Raw genomic sequence first — 20,974 nt, forward strand, 5'->3', positions numbered from 1 at the left:
CTTGCGCAACGGCGAGGTAGCTTCGTCGGGCTTGAGTTGACAACAAGCCGTTTAAAGGTGGGAGGTGGTAGGTCGGGTGGAGCTTTGGTCGCGAGACCACTCAGGGGAGCAGTACGCCTAAGGGTCGGGCGCGGTTGGAGGAAGAAGTTCAAATGACTTCCAAAGGAATGACTGAGCTTGTCATGAAAGGAGGACGGCCAACTGCAAGGCCGACGACACTGACAAGCGTGTCTCAAAAGAAGAGGGGAGCTTTAAGAAAAGGACACTGATGGAGGGGAGGTAAATTGGAATCCAAAGTTTGGGGGTTCGGGAACGCAGGTGCGACGTACCGCACTGGTACAGGGGGAGCAAGTTGGCAACCCTTGGGTTTCGAGGCGCGCTAAGGAACCCGTAGGGTTAGCGCGTGAAGGAGGGAGGAGGGAGGTGGGTCTCCCATGTGGCGGTGCGTGTGGCTGGCAGCTCGTCCGTTGTCTGACAAGTACATCAAGTACCCGGTTACGAACCCAAGTGGAGAGCTTGGAGGAAGGCATGCGCAGACTGAGAAGCTCTCCTTGTAGAAAATTATTCCTTCCGTTATCTGTTTTATTCACAACTGCACCACTCGATACTCAATACTAGTAGCATGCCATTCGGTGTTGTTCATTGACTTTTGGGGTCCTGCGGGACCAAATCCACCTGTCATCTCTCCCATGCGTCCGTACCTGTACCGCCTACCTCCAACAACACGGAGTCTTCCCAGCCCAAACCGGAGCAGAGCCACACAGGAGTGCGGGAGCGGCAGCGTTGCTCAACTGACCTTGCAGCGGTTCCCCTTCCCCCTCGCGATCCCCGCTCCGTACGTTTGCCTGTCCTTTGTGTCAGGGATGTGCGATTCAGCCATGTCTTGCACACTCTTCTGTCAGCCCCTTGCATGGTATATTCTTCGGCAAACAGTTCGCAACTTTGCACTCTCAAGCTCTAAGGAGAGCTCTGAAGTCGTACCTAGAACGAAGACTGCCTCCTTGCACCCTTCCTTGGAGTGTATCCTGCTTGAGGCGTCATGAAGAATTCCCGGGCTTCAGCCTCCACTCTCTGAACATGTCCCCTCCCAGTCTCCGCTTCAAGACTTCTCCATTTCTCGGATACCCACAGCTGGATCCTTACGAGAGGCTTCGTCGTCTATAAGTGCCATATACGATGTACTCAGTAACAAGCATACGCACATGGGACTTGGTTGCCACACACCCATGAGATAATGATGGCGCAAGCGGGCCTGTACCTTGTTTAGGCCCCAGCGGCTCCAGGTGTTTTCTTTGACAGGAGACGAGCTCTGTTTTACCAACCCACGGGATCCCGCCCTGCCGTAGGAGTCATAGGACATGCTTATCAACTAGCACCCTAACTCTAAGTGAACTCTAAGTGAACGACGAGTTCCGTTCCCGGAACAGGACTGACAAAACACCTTTTTAGGACATCATCTCTCTCCACTGCAATGGCGTAGATCCTCTAAGCTTTTGACCAAGACACTGGTGAATCAAACTTGCACTAGGACGTCTTCGATCTGGTGTCCCTTTGTGCAACCTCGATCTACTCCATACATAAGCTTCTGGGTCTAGTCAGAATCCTGGCTCCCGTAGCGCCGAGAACCGGGTGTCAGTTCCGAAGCTGTCATAAGGCGATCCAAGCTTCGCGACTTGAATAGGTATTACACCCTTGGTTCACTAAATGAGGAAACATCCCATTGCCGCTTCCTGCCATGGTACTTTCTACCAATTCCCATCAATCCCTTTCAAGGCACGACATATTCAAGGTCGATATATTGAAGCCATTTTCCCAAACCGAACGCTGCGTAATACTCATTATCTAAATCGACGCCCTTATCTAAAACAGCCCCGTCCGCCCCTACCGATCCCACTCTTATCGTTATCGCATCCCACTTCGTGCGACTTCGGTCGAACATCGCCCCTCCAAATAAACGTCTATGTAAAGAAACCAGCTAACAGCCATTTTTAAAGAAGCAAATCTATCGCAGAAAGTAGGAATCATGGCGCCCAAGGCCAACATCCCCGTCATCGACATCGCCTCTACAGGCATCGACAGAGCCGCCATTGCGCGCCAGCTCGTTGACGCCGCTGTCGAGCATGGCTTCATCTATATCCGCAGCTCCGGAAAGTATGTAACACTGGGCGATATTGATACGGCCTTTGATCTGGTACTGTTGCCCCTTTCCTTTTAACGACGACGGAACATATGCTAAACCGCTGAGCAGTCCAAGAAACTTTTCAAAGCTCCTGTGGAGGAGAAAGCCGCCTGTTCCATTCAGAAGAACAACCGCGGCTGGTCAGGCATGCACTCTGAGACGCTAGATCCCAAGAATCAAAAGGTGGGGGTCATTGCCAGCGTTTCACTTCGATGAGACGAAAATGCTGACTCCGTGACAGGTCGGCGATTACAAGGAGTAAGACTCTCGATTCTGGTATTCTAGACAGCGACTAACACGACACCAAGGGCCTTCAACTTTGGCGAGTTTAAGGACGGCAAGGCCCAGCAACCGTTGCCTCCGACCATCCAGCCCGATGAGCCCTTCATAAACTCCTTTGGAGATCAGTGCCACGCTCTCTGCCTTGAGCTCCTAGAGCTCCTCGGCATCGGGCTCGACGTATAGCTCCCCCTCCCCCTTACCCATCTCACGGCAGCTCACCCACACCCTCACCCAGGTCGATCCCCCGAGCTTCTTCTCCTCAGCTCACCTCCGCTCCAAAGGCGACTCGGGCACGATCCTGCGCATGCTCTACTACCCACCCACGTCCTCCACCACCGCCTCCGAAGACGACGTCCGCGCCGGCGCCCACTCCGATTACGGCTCCCTGACTCTGCTCTTCCGCCTCCGCGGCCAAGCCGGCCTCGAGATCCTCACTCGCGACAACGTCTGGGCACCCGTACCCGTGACCCCGCCCGGCACGGAATCCGACCCTTCCCCGCCCATCCTCGTCAACATCGGCGACCTGCTGAGCTACTGGACGAACGGGCTATTCCGGAGCACCGTCCACCGCGTCGTGTTCGGCGGCGAAGGCGTAGACGGCGAGACGGACACGGGTCCCCGGTACAGTATGGCCTTCTTCTGCCACCCTGTCGGGTCCGTGGCGCTTGACCCCGTGCCGAGCGAGAGGGTCGAGGGATTCGTCGCGCCCGAGGGGACGCCGAACGCGAACCCGTACGCGGAGAGAAAAGTTCTCACCGCCGACGAGCACTTATTCATGAGGTTGAGGGAGAGCTACAAGGGGCTGTACAACAAGGAGGAGGCCACGGTGTCGTCATGAGTTTGGTGGATAACGTGATAACCAGTATTCATCCGTTTGTAGCTCACTACCGAGTGGCTTCGTATGACGTAGGCTCGCGGCTATAACTATGCAAAACAATATACCACCAAAACTCCGTTGCTATGCCAGTATAGTCGGATAGAAACAAGGGGCACCGAAAAGTCTCAAGCCAAACCAACCCACCACTTCTGCTTGGGGCCCGAGTTTTCTGTCGCGGACTTCGATCCCTTTGGCTTTCTCTCCAGCGCCGTGATATCCTCCAAGATGCGCCAGTCGTACACCTCAACGTACTCGCGCCTGCCGCTTGTCGTGTACTGCGGGTTGCTCTCGAGGTGCTTCATCAGGGCGTGGGTCACTTCTCTCCGGTTGTGTTCCACGAAGCAGACCCTCCGTATGCATCGGCGCTGTCTCTGACTGTTTGCAGCCGAAGTTGAACAGACGGGTGGCTTGTCGACCCAGTCTTGTGGGTTCGTCGCCCATTGGTGGATGCCGTGGAGGGGGAGGAGGTTCTCGGTTATCCATGGCTGTTGGGCGACGCAAGGGGAGAGGAGGACGACGGTGTCTGTGAGAAAGCACTTGTCGCCTACGCATTGGCAGGTGTGCTTAGGTCGCGCTGGTGAGCGTGTTTGCGCGCTGTGGGCTGGTGACCCATGTGTTTCCGCACAACTTGCTATAGACTGCTTGCTAGTCTTATCAGACACAGGAGCAACTTCCTCTGTCTGTTTGTTGATCGTTTCTTCATGATTCGCGGCCGGTTGCTGAGTTTTAGGGTCGTGAGGAGGGGGACTCGTCTGGTTGACGCTTATGTCTGCAAGCGGATGACGTGGTGATCGGGCGGATTCTTGGGTGACGACACCAGGCTCAGAAAAAACTCTTGGCCGCTTGCGCGGAGACGCGTCTCTGCCTTGTAGAATCCGCTTGTTGGTGCTGGGAATCCGGACTGCTTCGCTCGCAGGAGCGTCTTCGGTGGCCTCTAACATGTCGACTGAAGACGAAGAAGCCGGGATTGCGACAAGGGAAGGTTCCGAGGCTTCAAACAAAGTTGGAAGAGATCTGCGAGATCCTAGTGGGCTCTGCGCAAGAGATGGCGCTGGCGAAGCTGACGGCTGGATGGACGAGGCGCGAGATGGTGTCATCCGGGAAGATGTTGTTGACTGACTGACGGCATCAACGGGGACGCCACGAGGATCCGCTCCTTCCAGCCTCGCAATCCAATCAAGCATCTCCTGGCTGTCATCCATGGCCGGCGCTTTCGTTGCGTCTTCCGCAACGGCCTGGAGTTCTGGAAAGGAAATGGTGTCGGTAAAGGACCGGTCAAAGTGCACCTTGGACACCTGCGGGAACCTCGGCTGCCAGAAGCCTGTGTTTCCCTCCTGATCGAATGAGAAACAACAGATATCAAACACCAAGGGCTCGGTGAAAACCACACTGGGCATCTTTTGTTGTGCTATACCTGGCGCAATGTTGAGGATCAAAGCATCGTTGTCCTGGAAAGCAATTGGCTTTGGATTTCCATATCTCACCACTGTCTTGAGCAGGGCCTCGCTAAGCTCCACCTGGTGAACTACTGTGAATATGGGTTGAGCCTGGCATCTCTGGTGTTCCTCTTTGTTTTCGAGACACCCAAGATAGAAGTGCGTCCACTTGAGGTTCGGGATATTGTAGCTCTTCGCTTTGGTGGAGTCGTACCGCGCCGCAACCACAGCAAAGTCGCCCACGTCACCAAACCCGCCGATGTACTCTTTCTTGAGCTTGATGGGACAACTGGAAAACGCGCGGCGGTTCTCGCCGAAGTCGAAGTAGGGGTCATCTGGTTTTAGCACTAGGCCCTCCTCTCGTTCTGTAATGGACTTGGCAAACGCTTGTCTTAGATGATGTGCCCCCAAAGAACGATCGAAATTTATGACCTGGCGGTTTACCAGTTCGGCATGGCCTTCTCGACAGGCGATCAGCTCCGCTAGTCGCTTGAAGCGCTCGCTTTGACAAACACCGAGAAGGGACTCTTGGTCGATAAGGAGGACATCGTAATATATAATCATCAAGTGCTCATAATCGTGGCGCCTTGATACGTTAGCCTGGGAAATGGACATTAAGGGCAACGTGCTTACTGCGAGTCTGCTTCCGTGCTGATGAAGCTGCCTGACCTCGAAACGTACTTGCGTATCTTGTGAAAAGGTAAGATCTTCTTCTCCTGTGAAGGAGGTAAGCAAAGAGTGTACGCCAGGGTTCAGTGATCATGCCTTGTCACTGTAGACTACCAGCTCCCCCTCCAGAATACAGCCGCGGACGAGCTTGCAGCTTGGCTTTCCAATATTGAGCGAGTCACGGATGGCTCTACGTAAATGTTAGTGCGTCCGCACCCAACTGAGCATACGATACTCACCCATGCAATGCGGCACGATCGTTGGTGCTGTCCTTGCCGCTCTTGGAAAATATCTGGATACACTTGAATCCCTTGCTTAGATCTATGTGGACTTGGCAATATTCCCCGTCTATTTTCTTCTCGCAGCTCATGCGACCGTGGCCGAGCTTTATGCAATGCTTGATGCTACGGCCTTTAAGCCAATACGGCCTGCCGACTTTCACACCCAGGGCGGGTGCCAGGTGCTTAATCAGCGCATCTCTCTTCTTGCCTTCCACGCCCCTGCGGAACGAGGGCTCCTTCCTTAGATTCTGCAGAAGAGACAATGCTGCAGAGAAGTCGTCTCGGACCTTTAGAATGTTGGGGAGCAGGGGATCGTAGCAGTAGTAGACGTGTCCCGGATCAAGCAGGACCGGTTGAAAGCTCTTGAGTATCAGGCGCGTGAGCCACTTGGCTTCCCTTGACTGGACGCGAAGGTATAATTCGCCAAGTATTTCATCTCGACGACTGCTTGAACGGGGCTGTGAAGCCCGAACGGCGGGAGAGCTGAACCTACAGGAGGCGGCGAGGCTGTTCAGGGCTGAATCGATCTCCTCGACGGTTACGGCATCCTTTCCGACAAAAATAGGGTTTGGCTGCCGTGGTGTCAGAGTGGGCATATACTCACGTTATCCTAGCTTGAGCTGTGCAGTTCCGATAACTCGGCTCAGGGATATGAATGCGACACTTACCGTTTCTTTGAGGATTCTCGCAACACAGTCAGCCAGATCCTCGCCTCGGCCGGGCTCCTTGTATCGGCGCAACTCTTTAACACGTGACGCCCCAAGACGCAGGGCTCGGCCGATGATGCTCGAAAGAGCATCGGCCTGGATGGCATACACGCGATCGGTGCGCTTGTCCGGGAGGAGGGTAGACAGCAGAGCAGAGGCATCGGTTCCAGGGTCGTCAATATGGCGGCGATGCTGGGTGAACCAGTCGGACACGCGTTGGTTGAGGTTCTTGTTTCCGGCTTTGCATTGCTTATGAGCCTGCTCTAGAAGATCGCATATGAGGACAAAGGAAAGGGGCATCTTGACAGTGTCGATAGCTTCAACGTGGCCTGGAGGACGGACGGCGTGGTGTATGCAGAGTAAGCTTCACGGTTTGATGGAGTAGAGTCATGCCCGAGCGGCAATAGTATGATTCATATGTGCCACCCGGATGCCCAATGCAGGCGGATGTTTATAAAGACCTAGGTGAGGTCTTGGTGATGCCCAAATTGAAGCGCAAGTGAGCTCTGCCGACTTGTTCGAGGGTATCCTGCAGAAGGCCGACACGTCTCAGTGGTGGATTTAGCGCACTGCCACCAAGGCCCCTCTTACGGTCACACAGGTACACAATGATAGGTACTCTAACCCAGTTGGGAAAACACAGTATAAGTACCATGCCCAATACTCAACACAATAGAAGGTTTCTGGATGGAAACACACTACTCCGTAGGTACCATGTAATATCGCAGCTACACGTGTAAAGCATGTGGTGGGTGGCAGGCTGACTACCTAAATGAAGAAAGAAAAAGTCAATTGCAGACACCTAGTGAGTGTGGTGTGATTATGTACCGATTTTCCATCGCCAATTAATGCACCGCACACGCTCCATACCGCCCCGCCTCTACTGTTACTGCTCTACGGAGTATTGGACTCCTTTAAAGAGCAGGAGCAGGAGCAGGATCAGGAAAGAGCAGTCGCAACCTCCCCAAAGTGCCTGGGAGTCACGTGGGTCCCTTTTAGACATTCGGGGAAACAGATGGCGGTTATGATTGGCTGCTAATTTCAGGGAAATTCAAACTGGGTCGTGGGCTCCATGCACGCCCGGCTAATCCCAGTTCCTTTCCTGCGGTCCCTTGCCCTTACCGGGGCGTCCTCCTTGTCACATCTGTTGAATCGTTGGCGGGAGCCTTCGCAGCTCTTGTGTGCCTCGGAAGCCACCGCAAAGGGGGACAAGATCAGCTAAGAGTTTAGCAGACGGCTAACAACTGCCTCGGGCCCTTTTCCAACATGTCCCCGTCCGGCACCACCGCCTAGCTCACGCCTGTTGCCCCGGCGCCCGTCTGTTCTTGACAGTTTCCCGACTCCTTACTGCGGTGTCTTGCAGGTGCCGGTCGACTTTGGTGCTGCACGCTTGCTGCAAGCCCCTGAATGGAGTCCATCCATCCTAGTGGATCGTCGGTCCTGCAAACGCAAGCCATGGTCCACCGGTTTCCGTGGGCGATGGTTTCGTCTTGTCTTGTTGGTTCGACGAGGCGTCAGTCAAAACAACGGGGAACACATGCAAACCCAGCCCGCAGGCCGAGAACAATGAGGAGTCACCATGTCACCACTACCTAAATACACTACTACTACGGAGTAGACGATCGGAAGAAGGGGGGGAGTGGCGGGCCCTTGCTTAGCTTTAGCTGGCTGTCATCGTCGTCAACAGGGACGATGGATGTAAATAAGATAGAAACAGGGAGGATACAAACAAAACTCAATGCGTTACCTAGTTACCTTACCGCGCAAGCAAGCAAGCAAAAATCACCACCACCAGCTTAGCTCCGTCATCAACGGCTCAGGTCAGACCACATGCTCTGGTTCCCATCCCAACAACCAGGGCTGCAGCCAACAAAAGAGTCAACTGACCTGTAACCATCTTGCACTTGTTATCGCATTACATTCGCTCGTTCATCAACTTCGTTCTTCCATCCCTCCCTTTCCCCCCATCTCACCCATCCAGCACACCATTGGCTCAACTTTGCTATCAATACTGCTGCTGCTCGTTGCTTCTTCTTGTTCCTCTTCCGTCGTCGTCCCAACTTACGGCCTCTGCCATCCTCGCCTCGTCTCCTCTCAGCTCATGCAACCCTGTTGTGCGCATATTATAACTACGGATACCTTACCTCACAACCTGGGCCCAGACATCGGTCTCCCTGTTACCCCTGGTACGATCCCGGGACAACAACACGTCTTCTATCAACAAGCAAGCATCGAGCAATTCAAGCAGCATTGACGGCCCAGAGCAACAGTCAAGGCCTCGCCCGCAGCCGCATCCTCTTTTCCACCTCGCTTGGTCGTCACAATCTCTACATCAACACAACGTTCCCCATTTCCAGTCCTTGTCGCTCATTCAACTTGGATATTTGTGCTTGAATTCGTCATTCGACTCACCCCCCAGAGGACCCCAAGGCCCGGAACACGCGAAATAAGAGATTACACAGCCCTCGCACACTTCCTTGACTGCCGAAGCATCCAGCCCGGTGTGTCCACCCCTATCGACCGCAGCACAGGAAAATACCCTCGTCTGCCACGGCCAGCTCGGCCAATCTCGCTGTCCAATTGTCACCCCCGTTGCGCTGCAACCCTCATTCAACAGGCCCCCTTACCCGACCCAGGGAGGAGGTGTGCTCCAACCCCCTACTGCGACTGGAGCTGGTGATTTGGATCCCCCCCCCCCCCGGAACGACACCGCCCCCCCCGAACGCTCTCTGTTTCCTCAGGTTGCTCTCTTATCGGTACGCTGTGGCTATCTGAGGAGCCCAGCCATTCACAACACACACGCACACCCGGGCCGTCAATAATGACCCTCTTTTCACTTTCTCCATGACAGCCATCTTCCTGCTACAAATCTGCTTCATCTCGGCTTTTTCACACACTCTCTTACATGACCATCAGAGACATTTGAATACCTACAAGGCTGTCGTCGCCAGAAGGACGAATCACACTCACTCCTCCTCCGCCTGGAGATCAAGGCATATCCGGAGAGCAAATAACGCATCTCCCTCACATTCTTTGCCTAAGCGCCGTCGAGCATATACCACCGCAAACTGCCAATCGTTGTACGAGGCGTCCACCGCACGTTTCGCTCGTGCCGAGATGCAGAGCACCCACGAGATTCGCCGTCGCGCCTCCGTGGTCGAGCGTCCGCCGGCGGACTCCTCGGCCACCACGACAACCACCGCCTTTACTCCCCAACCTGCCATTGCCCCGAGGCCTTGCCATTTCAAGTCCTCGGAAGCTCAGATCGAAACTCTTGTGGGGGAAATGGAGATCCCCGAGGCAATGACGCCTCCTCCTCCGCCGACGCCGTCGACCCAGGACCGTTTCTCGCGCGCGTCACGTTCGACGTCTAATGCGTCGCGAAACACCAACCGCCTTTCCCTGACCCTTCCCATTGCACCGCCTACCAGCGATCCTTCCCGACCCTCTTCAGTCGCGACGCCATCCTACCCTCCCACACCCGTCGACACCTCGGCACTCGCATCTCCCTCAGACCCCAATGACTTCATCATCGCGATAGCAGCGCAAGAACGACGAGTACTGGAGATCCGCGAGGAATTGGCCCGTGCCGAGGCCGAGCTCACGAGACTCAAGCAGCGATGGACAGCCCAGGGGACTCAGAGGAAGAGAGAAATACGCCATGAGCCCATGCGTCCTCCGATACCGCAGTTTGAGCCATCTCTGCTGGATGACGATGAGGCAGCATCAAAACGAAGCGTCGAGCTGGACAGGAGGAAAACGCTTCTGAGAGACTTGCAGGGACAGACAGGGCCCAGGGAATATCGACGAAGGGTCCTCCGCGGCGGGCACACAAGGACGCTATCGCTGTTATCCCCGACCAAGCCAGAAGGCTTTGCTGTGCACGAAGACACTGCAAGCCTGAAGTCGCCAGTCCTCCGGTCTCCACCAATGCTTGCGAGCGCCGCGTTGTCAAAGAGAGCGTCATGGCAGCCAAGGTCGTACAACACGGCTGCTTCCCCCGCTGTAAAGCAGGTGGCCCAGGACTTCAAGCTAAGTCTTTGGAGCTTCATGGAAGACATAAGACAAGCGACTGTTGGTGACGAGCCAATCCACGGGGTTCCTGTACGACCGGGCTCAACGGACCTCCATGGCCGCAGGGAGAGGCCGTACCTCGGAGAACAGGACACCATCAAGCCCAACAGCTCTTCTCGACCTAGAGTTCCGTTGAATTCAGCCTTCGATCTGGCATCTATCGACACGCCGAGCAAGCCGTCGAAGCCGCTCCAGGAACGACCGAACCTAAAGCCCGCGACCAAGTCTACGACGACGAAGGCTAAGCACTTTTCGTGGACGCCGCTGACTTTCGACTCGTTCGATGATAACGACTGGTCCAACTGGGAATCGCCTCAGGTATCATCGGCCAAGTCAGCGCGCTGGAGCGGTTCGACGATGGGAGGGTCTGAGGAAATAGTGTCAATGTCCGACAACAACGAGAATGCGACTTCACTGTAAGAGCCTCACTGCCATGCTTTCCAACTCCCCCATGCTAAGACATGTGCATCAGCAAAAAGAAGTCATCCATCACCTTGGACACTTCAGTCAGATCCGATTCGCTTTTCGATTCGGCCGTGCTGTCGCCGAGTCGGTTGGAGGAGCTTCTCCCCACTGTCGTCCACAAACTTTCCCCTGGTAACCTCAAGCGGACTGCCAACAACCTCATGGATGAGTGGGAGAAGAGCCTCAAGGAGAACGACGAAGAGGAGCAGCTCATCGACTTCAATGAGACCACGGCTTGAGTCAGGCGCACACAATAGATCTGCGTCGGGACGAGAATTGCGCAAGCATCACATCACCACGCTTGGATCCGATAAAGGCCCGATACACAAACGGATCGATCAAATGAATTGCAATCGCAACAAAAGTTATAGAAGTTACAAAAACTGGACCGACCCGCACAAAACGGCCAGACGAGCGGACAGGTTTATCCGCCAGACATCAAAAACTGTCGGGGAGGAGGGCTGGCCAAGGACAGAAATGCTCTCAGGGCTACATGCGGGAAGAAAACAGTGCCAATGACTGCCCTACCAGCGGGTCGGCGAGGACTTATGCTCTTAAGATGGGAGCTCATATCGGCGAATGTCTGGGTGGCGGTCGGGTGGTCATTAACGATGATGGCCTGCTGGCCAATGGCATGGCATAATGACGATAGTAATGAATGTACGAACGTAGGTTACTCGTGCTTTGGAAGGGATTAAGAAAACCGGCGTAAGATACGACTGACTTGTTGCACAGCCGTTTCGTGTACACCTCGTCTGCTAAAGACGTGGTTCACATTGGGAAACGCAGCTTCAGGAATGACTTGCTCGGGCGATATTTAGTTATACTTAGTGTCAAATATTTATGATTCAGTCACAAGGGTTACATCCAATGCCTCGTGGAAGTGAAGCTGTAGTTTTGTCGCAGCCTGGTGTCAAGCAAACGTTGCGGCGGTGAAGTTCGTCTTCCACAAGTTCAAGGGCGGACGGACGGACGGACGGATAGACGGACGACAAGATTTGCTTGGTGGTTTCCCGGGTCGTTGCTGCCGCATAAGACAGTCGAATCTCAGGAGGGATTATCCGTACCTCTTCTGCGCTGCGTGGGCAAAAGGATTGCCGAGTGTAACACCATAACCAACCCGTGACTCCGGGTGGGCATTTTCTTAACTAGAACAACTACCAATTACCACAACAAAGGGGGAAGAAAAAACTCATCGATACTCACCATCGCAAAAACCATTGGCAACTATCCCATAAGCCCCAAATCCAAGTGCATGCAAGTCGGCTTTCGTCCTCGCCTTCGGGCGCGGCCATCGCTGGTCGAGCTGCTGGTCCGAGGAAAGCAGGACGATAACGGGTCGTCGCCAGCTGCCACAGCGCCTGGCACTGGCAGCTTGAGTGCCTACTTGCAGGTTCCGGGCGACGGTGGTACAGGCGCCATCGGTGGCTGTCCTTCAGCGACAGAAGCCTCAAAAGCAGGCACGGACCCCGGCCATACATCATCGCCCCCACTTTCTCATGAACCAGAATCAGCAGTACCATCGCCTGCCCGTACCGTTTCCAGCTTGAGTACCACAAGTCCCATACAAGACGGTGACGGGGTACATGCACTGGAGCCGCAGCCGCATCCGCAACCGAGTAGCCAACTCACAGTGGACGCCGAAGCTCTGGAAATAGCTTCTGCTCAACCTCTACCATCCTCTTCTCCAACAACACCTCGTCCATCCAACCCGCCCTCCCCCTCAACTGCGGACCCTTCTTCACCTTCCTCCGATCCTCCTCCTGTGACGACGCTGCACGAGCCGAGCCCTGCTCGCGTCGAAACGCCCATCATGCCTCCTGTAAGCAGCCCAATTCAGACGCCGCGCTGTCACTGTTGTCGCCTCTGTTGTGCGGCATATGCTTGCCCCACCGACCTCGACTGCTGGAAGCTAACCTCGGGCGTCAACCCCAACAGAAGCAGAAGAAAGAGAACAAGGTCGAGCAGGAAGATCTCGGACATGGTAAGCTCCCAGGCTCTTTTGCGCTGCCTCTTGGCGATGGCATCGACTGACTGGCGTTGGCCTACAGGCAAGATCTTCTCCGTCTCAGGGTTCGTTTGAAGCTCTCCCAGCTCGCCCCCGTCTCCCAATCTGCTGTTCGCGACGACTAACCGCATCCCTAGACCCGTCATTGTCGCCGAGGACATGATTGGTGTTGCTATGTACGAGTTGGTAGGTCGAAACGTCGAGACACTTACGGAAACGCCAGTTGACACGCTCGCAGGTTAGAGTCAGTCACGATAACCTGGTCGGTGAAGTCATTCGAATCAATGGCGACCAAGCAACCATTCAGGTCTACGAGGAGACCGGTACGTCTTCCCGTCCCAATCCCAAAATCCCTTGAAACGCACAGCTAATGGCATGCGCAGCCGGTGTCACGGTCGGTGACCCCGTCTACCGCACCGGAAAGCCCCTCTCCGTCGAGCTCGGCCCCGGTCTGCTCAACGGTATCTACGACGGTATCCAGAGACCCCTCGAGAAGATCAGCGAAATGTCCAAGACCATTTACATTCCTCGTGGTATCGCCGTCCCCGCCCTCGACCGCACGAAGAAGTGGGACTTCGAGCCCACCGCCAAGGTTGGCGACCACATCTCGGGCGGTGACGTCTGGGGTACCGTCAACGAGAACTCGTTCATCTCTGTCCACCGAATCCTGCTCCCGCCCCGTGCTCGCGGAACTATTACCAAGATTGCCAGCAAGGGCCAATACACTGTCGAGGAGCCCCTCCTCGAGGTCGAGTTCGATGGCAAGAAGACGGAGTACCCCATGATGCAGACCTGGCCTGTGCGAGTTCCCCGCCCGACCACCGAGAAGATGCAGGCAAACGAGCCCTTCGTCGTCGGCCAGAGAGTGCTCGACGCCCTTTTCCCCAGTGTCCAGGGTGGTACTGTCGCCATTCCCGGTGCTTTCGGCTGCGGAAAGACTGTCATCAGTCAGTCTGTGTCCAAGTTCTCCAACAGCGATGTCATTGTTTACGTCGGCTGCGGTGAGCGCGGAAATGAGATGGCTGAAGTTTTGAAGGATTTCCCCGAGCTCACCATCGACGTCGACGGCCGCAAGGAGCCCATCATGAAGCGCACTACCCTTATTGCCAACACCTCCAACATGCCCGTCGCTGCCCGTGAGGCTTCTATCTACACAGGTATTACTGTGGCCGAGTACTTTCGCGACCAGGGCCTGGACGTCGCCATGATGGCCGACTCGTCTTCGCGTTGGGCAGAGGCTCTTCGTGAAATTTCCGGACGTCTGGGAGAGATGCCTGCTGATCAAGGTTTCCCCGCCTACCTCGGTGCCAAGCTCGCCAGTTTCTACGAGCGTGCCGGTCGCGTCAAGTCTCTCGGCTCCCCCGAGAGGATGGGCAGTGTCAGCATTGTCGGTGCCGTCAGTCCTCCTGGTGGTGATTTCTCCGACCCCGTTACTACTTCCACCCTCGGTATCGTACAGGTCTTCTGGGGTCTCGACAAGAAGCTCGCCCAGCGCAAGCACTTCCCCTCCATCAACACCTCGCTCAGTTACAGCAAGTACACCATGGTCCTCGACAAGTGGTACGAGAAGGACTACCCCGACTTCCCTCGTTTGCGCGACCGTATCAAGCAGCTCCTGTCCGACTCGGAAGAGCTCGACCAGGTCGTACAGCTGGTCGGAAAGAGTGCGCTGTCTGATCCCGACAAAATCACTTTGGATATCGCTGTGCTGCTGAAGGAGGACTTCCTGCAGCAGAACGGTTACTCAGACTACGACCAGTTCTGCCCGCTGTGGAAGACGGAGTGGATGATGAAGCTCATGATTGGTTTCCACGATGAGGCCCAGAAAGCCGTCGCTCAGGGCCAGAGCTGGGCCAAGATTCGCGAAGCCACTGGAGACCTGCAGGGCAAGCTTCGTCAACTCAAGTTCGAGCTCCCTGACGATGGCCAGGCCGCCGTTACCAAGAAGGCAAGTCAATACAACATTGTGTCAGAGGATTCCACTAGCTAACACTGTCATCGCAGTACGAGGACATCCAACAGGAAATGCTGGACAAGTTTGCCTCCGTTATCGACGAGTAAACGCTCCAAAGGCGGTTGGGTATTGTCCTGTTTAGTCAGCATCCCTTTGCGCTATAGGGGATGTCTCGAGGTTCAATAGATGAGCCTGGGACGGAGACGTATTGTGCATGGTGGTTCCTCGTTTCGTAGTCTCGGCTAGTATATCCTATCTGTACATGATCGTTACCAAACCTGATCCGCGTGCGTGTTGTTACGACTACGTGCTGTGTCCCATCACAGGGAATGGACTTGATGATATGTAATAAGTTGCTGGCCCTGTCAGGTAACTAAGCAGGAGTGAATGGCTAGTGTCGCCTTTTTCTCCTCATCTGGAGGGCTGTCGTTGATGCTCAGTTGCAGGCGGCCATTGTGCCCTGTCAGGCTTTTTTTTTTTTAGGTTTCCGAGCGTAGGGTCACCCACCATCGATTATTGGGAGCGGCATCACCTTGGTTTTCGTCCCTGCTTGCGTTCACACACACACACACACACACACACACACACACACACACACACACATCTCTTATTTTTTTAATAAATTGAATGGTTAACAACAACAGAAGCCATCCTAACACCTGACGTCCTGTCTGGCCACTGGTCGCTAAAAGGGGCTGGAGAGGGGGCGTCACTTTGCAGACTGAGGCCGCCACATCGGTCTTCACCTCTCTGGATGTTGGGTTATGTAAGCCTCTGGTAATACTTCCATGGTCTCAAAAGTTACTATTATAAGCCTTCTAGAACCTCTCTTATTCGCCTTCCCTGTCATAACGGAGGTCGACACATGGACATATGAACCACATCATCCAGGGCTGACGGGGACACGATCAAGGTGATAGTATAGAAGAAGGCTTAGAGAAGAACACAAGAAGGAGAAGAAGAAGAAGAAGAAACCACGAGCTCGAGATCTGAAACTCGGGTCTCAAACACTCCTGGGAGGACTGTTGCAAGAAAGTTTACTGCAACGTCTGATGCACTATGTTTCCCTGCCCAGTTCCCACAACAGAATGACGTTTCTTGAAGAAACAATCATGATGGGATCGAATCCCCGGTTTTCTAGACCGTGATAAGGCAAACAGCATCATGGGGCTCACGCCCTAGGGTAGTGTACCAGGATACACTCAGCCCACTTCATCAACACACTTTGTCGAGATGATATCAGAGGCATTTGGTACAGTCATTAGTGTTCCGTGTTTCCACTATTTCTAGTTGTGTTTCGAATACGTGACTGTGCCGATATATGCACACACATGTCTCATCATCCGTTCGGCGCCACCAAGGCATGCAATACAGCTTCGCGCCAAAGGATCAAGCGCCGCTCCCCTCCTTGCCGTTGGCCTTGTTGTAGTGCTGGGTAAAGTCATAGCGCACCGCAAAGCTCTTCATCATCAGCTCGCGCATGAACTCCGGGTCGCCCTCGGCGCGGCGGCACATCTGCATGAACCCGTCCCGCTCGAGCCTCGTGGCCGGGTCCGCGTCCATGACCCTCCGGAAATTCTCCTGGGATATCGGGTCGATGATGGTCTGCCACTTCTCTCTCCTCTTCTCGCTGTACAGGTCCAGGATGCTCTCGTCCGCCAGGCCGTCCCACAGCCCGGCGAGGCAGTCGTACAGCCCGCCGACGTCCACGAACCCCCCCGTGATGCCCAGCCCGCCCCAGGGATTGCACAGGTGGGCGGCGTCGGCGGCCAGCATGAACCGCCCGGACCGGAAGCGCGGGGCGCACCGCTGGTGCATCTTGTACGGCGCGAAGTTGACGACCCTGTACTGGTGGGGCTCGGGGTGCCCCGGCAGCATGGTGCGGAACTTGTCGGCCTGGCGCGCCTTCATCTCCTCGTGCGACAGGCCCGGCTCCTCGCCGTAGGTGACGCGGTACAGCCCGTCGTTGGTGATCTTGGCGGCCATGAAGAAGTGCTCCGGGTGGATGATGAAGTTGGCGTCGTCCCATCCGTACTCGCCCGCGAAGTCGTAGTACGTGTTGGTCGCGACGATCTGCTGGTCCCACGTCCAGCCCGGGTACTCGTTCCCGAAGAGTCCCTTCCGCACGGCGCTGTTGGCTCCGTCGCAGCCGACAATGTAGTCGGCCTCGACGCGCGTCCTGCCGCCGGGGGTCTCGACGTCGACCCAGGCCCGCTCCTCGTCCTGGCCCAGGCCGACCACGCGGTGCTCCCAGCTGATGGAGCCGCCGTACTTGCCCAGGAACTCGTCCAGCATGAGCTGGTCGAGCTCTTGCAGGACAAGGCACGCGGTCCTCAAGTCCTTGCCGTCGACGTCGCTGAGCATGCTGGCGTCGAATCCGGCGATGACGCTGTGGTCCTCGAGGCGGCGCCAGGAGTACCGGCTGTTCACCATGCCGCGGCGGCGGACCTCGTCGATGATACCCGCACGCATGAGGTCGGGTATGGCGGGGGGACCATAGTGGGCGGCCCGGGGTCGCTGGTCGAGGTGGTCCTCGGCCTCGAGCACATGCACCTGGATTCCATGTTTGGAGAGCAGCAGGGCGAGGAGCAAGCCGGAGGGGCCAGCGCCGACGATGACGACCTGTTGACCGAGTTACCTAAGCATAGTATACGCAGAGGGGCGGGGGGGGGGGGGGGGGGGGGGGGTTTCCCCCGTGGAAATAAGCACCTTATTGAATGGTCTACTCATTTCTGGCATCCTAGGACGCGATACGGAGTCTGTGCAGAGAGTGCTGGCGATGATGAGACGAATTCGTCTTCAGCAAAGGTTCGTGGGTGTGGACAAGAGCAGAGCCGATCCGACCCCGCAGCAAGAGCAGAGTCCCGGGCATATCTCCGCTGCTTCGCCGAGGCAACAACGCCGCCCTCGACCAGCGGAATTCCATTCCAAGCATGTCTGCATTATCTCGCCCCCGCCCCCGGTACGCATTGCGGTTAGACTAAGACCCCGCAGACGTCACAGCACGCGACCGGCCGAACTGCTCGCCCCCCTCGTGGGCTTGGTGAGGGGCAAGCGCGGGGTTGACGATGATGGGGCAATTATTTTTAGATTGCGCAACTGGACGCGCGAGCTACATCAGACGGCGATCTTGCGTACAGTCCTAGTTGCTCATCATATTTCTCTCCATCGTTATTATATCTGCTGCCCGGGCTTGCGGCGTCGGGAAAGCGGCAGCACGATGGCTGTGCAATGTATCACAATGGTTGCGGGAGTGACCCTGGCCGTCCTTCTCGACAGCAATATCGGTTTGCAAACGGGCCCCTAACGCTGTCGGGGGCAGGCCGCAGGACGCACGAATCATACCTTATGAAGCACATGATCAGCACGCCGGGCCAGTGTGGAAGTCGAGCTGCAACCGCCGGAGCCCAGGATGAGCACGCCAACCGAGGCCTCCGTGGCCCAGCGGGCGGATCAGATTGGTTATGCGAACGGCTCGACCTGCCAGTTTCTATGCTACCTGGCGGTCGAGGACACACAGATGTCGTCGTTGCCCTGGACCTTGGGGTGGCAGACCGGTGTGTGTCACTGTGAACGACCGGCCCCCGCATCGGCGCCCCACCGGCGCAGCGAGCGCATCAAACAACTTCGCCTCGACAGCAGAAAACAACCGTCAGAGACCGACCTAGCTGTAGAAACCACACCAGTTTAGTTTTGGGAGAGATAGAATGGACCATCATCTCTTTTGCCGTTTACAAATTGTCGCCACTTCGAGCCCACGGTTCTCCCGATGGTCACATGCTATTTGTGATATCTACTCACCACGCGGGCCTTTTCGGGTCGATGACCCGTATCCAGAGGCGATCCGTATCCTGGGGCGCTGCAAAAGTAAGAATTGCCAATGCTCACCCATACACGTGCCAAGGCTGCGTTGAATACTGTTTCGATAACCTTGTTTAAATGTCCGATAGCCGTCTTGTGCTACCCGGGGGGTCAGTGGCAGCGAGTTGGCACTGGCTGCTGTCCTGGCATCGAGGAAGGCACTCATGAAACTTTGCCATCGCTGTCATGAAAGACGTTTGAGCTAAACGGTGTCCTTTTTTTTTTCTCTCTCCCTATGTTGGCCGTCGGGCTTCACGCTCGCTGTTCCGAGTTAACTGAGTCTAAGCCTTTCACCCAATAAGGCTTATCGGTATAGTCGAGAGTCCAGAGAAAACAACGTTTGATCAATCCTTCCAGGTCTTTCTTGTCTCGGTAGAAGGTGAAACGGCCTACCAGTCAGACGTTCAACCAAGTAACACTGTAATGGCGCGCTGTCTCATCGTGACTTGAGGACGTGCAATGGTTTCATGCGGGAACGCATTGCAATACCCTACATCATATTCACAAGCCTGTATGATTTGCTCCGTTTGCCAAACTGTATGAACCGCGAGCTGGCGGAGGACAAACACCGCGCCGGAAACTGGATCTCATACTGGTTTCTCCAGGCATTTGTTCCCAACACGAGACAGTCCGTGTAAATTGTCAGACACCAGGTCGATATGTCCTAGTGGGATGGATGAGGGATCGTGCTGGCCCTATTTCACATGCTGTTTTGGGGGGGTCGAGGATACTGAGTTGATGATAAATCAAACTTAGTGGCCTTTCTTGGAGGGGTGGAGAGACTTGAATACACCCCGTTCCCTGACGGCTTCGGTTTGAGTTGGAGTCGAACGGTTAGTCATCTCGGGGTTGCTGGGCACAGTACGAGTCCTACCGAATATAGATCATCCGGTAACTGGCCATGAATGCACGTTGGCATGCCAGAATTAGACCACAGGGTGCCGAATACGTAGCGCCGTCCGATTCAATCGATATGTATGCATACTTGTCTAATCCCTATCGAGGAAACCCGCGTGGTTCTCAGTCACACACACACACACACTCTCTCTCTCTCTCTCTCTCTCTCTCTCTTTATGACGTGGCTACCAAGCCATTCGTTGAAGTTGGAGCAGCTATGCCACGCAGCCCGTACACACAGGCGGTACCCGAGCAACGACACCATTTTTTTTTACCGATCTTGGCTCAAGGTCAATAACTGCTGACTCTCTTGGAGACTGCCCTCCTGGAGCACGACACGTTCAGTCAACTATTGCCGGCCCGTCGTGGCTCAAAAGAGTCTAGAGAGACCAAGACGGGGGGGGGGACGCCATATTACTCAGCAGGCGTCAAACGCCACAAGCGCAGTGCCACGAGCACCACAAATAGGTAGCTCGGGATGACAGAGTCGGCGCCCGCCCAGAGGAGAGTACGGATAGCCGGTGGAGAATGTCTCAAAAAGAAGGTTCGCAGACCCACTTCCGAGCCATGTGCCGCCGTACGCCGGTTTTAGCTCGATCAGGGATCACCTCTCGGTCCAATCCTAACCGTCTCCATTCACACCTCTCCAATATCCAATAGATGACGAGTCCCCGAGTTTGATTTGCAGTTCAATTCAACGAACACGTTTCACCTCATCTACCTAGTGCACACACAAAAATAATGGTGGACCTGTGCTGGTTGGATGAAAGCATTGTTTGCAGCTGTAATTGATAGCTTTGATTTTGCGCTGGTCTCAGTCGTATCGTTTCCCGGCAACTCAAGTGGTCTTGTTTCCAATCCTCTCATTCCCCTCAAGTCTTCCTTGCGCACAAGAGAAGGGGAATCCTATGTGTTGAACATGTTTTTTGTCAAGATAATCGTGCTTTATTCTGTTGGTATCATAGAATTCTTGCGCTGTTCCTCGGAACGGGTTTTCCTGGGCCCATTCCGCCCTTCCTGATGATTCGCCCGCAACGGAGACTGATGCACAAATGGAAATGATGTAACAAGACTTTGAGAGAAATAAAATGAGAAAGGGAAATTTGAGTTACCAAGTTAAATAAACAATACATAAGTCTTCGATGTGACTCGACTCGACTCCTGAAACCCCGTTGGGAATATATATAATATGACCATCATATATACAGGCTATCTGTTCAGCCAGAGAAATGAATTTTTTTGTCGTTTTTGTCGTTTTTGTCGGACGGACGGGAGTTTGAAAGA

At 55.0% G+C, this 20,974-nt stretch overlaps 5 protein-coding genes across 5 annotated transcripts; 3 read left to right on the forward strand and 2 right to left on the reverse strand.

Annotated features, from left to right (window-relative positions):
• Positions 1-2,023: 2,023 nt before the first annotated feature.
• Positions 2,024-3,299, forward strand: GLRG_04984 (2OG-Fe(II) oxygenase superfamily protein; the record flags this gene model as incomplete). The annotated part of the gene is made up of 5 exons (XM_008095669.1): positions 2,024-2,191; positions 2,249-2,362; positions 2,421-2,437; positions 2,488-2,638; positions 2,697-3,299. The coding sequence occupies 5 exons, from the start codon at positions 2,024-2,026 to the stop codon at positions 3,297-3,299; spliced, it is 1,053 nt and encodes a 350-aa protein (XP_008093860.1).
• A 164-nt stretch (positions 3,300-3,463) lies between these two features.
• On the reverse strand, positions 3,464-6,731 carry GLRG_04985 (ATP dependent DNA ligase domain-containing protein; the record flags this gene model as incomplete). Its single annotated transcript, XM_008095670.1, has 5 exons — positions 3,464-5,360; positions 5,408-5,487; positions 5,555-5,633; positions 5,683-6,296; positions 6,393-6,731. 5 exons carry the CDS (start codon positions 6,729-6,731, stop codon positions 3,464-3,466), a joined length of 3,009 nt encoding a protein of 1,002 aa, XP_008093861.1.
• A 2,817-nt stretch (positions 6,732-9,548) lies between these two features.
• Positions 9,549-11,209, forward strand: GLRG_04986 (uncharacterized protein; the record flags this gene model as incomplete). The annotated part of the gene is made up of 2 exons (XM_008095671.1): positions 9,549-10,921; positions 10,978-11,209. 2 exons carry the CDS (start codon positions 9,549-9,551, stop codon positions 11,207-11,209), a joined length of 1,605 nt encoding a protein of 534 aa, XP_008093862.1.
• A 1,574-nt stretch (positions 11,210-12,783) lies between these two features.
• GLRG_04987 (V-type ATPase) lies at positions 12,784-15,039 on the forward strand (the record flags this gene model as incomplete). Its single annotated transcript, XM_008095672.1, has 7 exons — positions 12,784-12,792; positions 12,909-12,954; positions 13,022-13,043; positions 13,116-13,164; positions 13,217-13,301; positions 13,362-14,944; positions 14,983-15,039. 7 exons carry the CDS (start codon positions 12,784-12,786, stop codon positions 15,037-15,039), a joined length of 1,851 nt encoding a protein of 616 aa, XP_008093863.1.
• Positions 15,040-16,321: 1,282 nt separating this feature from the next.
• Positions 16,322-17,662, reverse strand: GLRG_04988 (FAD binding domain-containing protein; the record flags this gene model as incomplete). Its single annotated transcript, XM_008095673.1, has 2 exons — positions 16,322-17,554; positions 17,642-17,662. The coding sequence occupies 2 exons, from the start codon at positions 17,660-17,662 to the stop codon at positions 16,322-16,324; spliced, it is 1,254 nt and encodes a 417-aa protein (XP_008093864.1).
• Between the last annotated feature and the right edge of the window lie 3,312 nt (positions 17,663-20,974).

The sequence above is a fragment of the Colletotrichum graminicola genome, assembly GCF_000149035.1.
Source record: "Colletotrichum graminicola M1.001 genomic scaffold supercont1.16, whole genome shotgun sequence".
Taxonomy (NCBI): domain Eukaryota; kingdom Fungi; phylum Ascomycota; class Sordariomycetes; order Glomerellales; family Glomerellaceae; genus Colletotrichum; species Colletotrichum graminicola.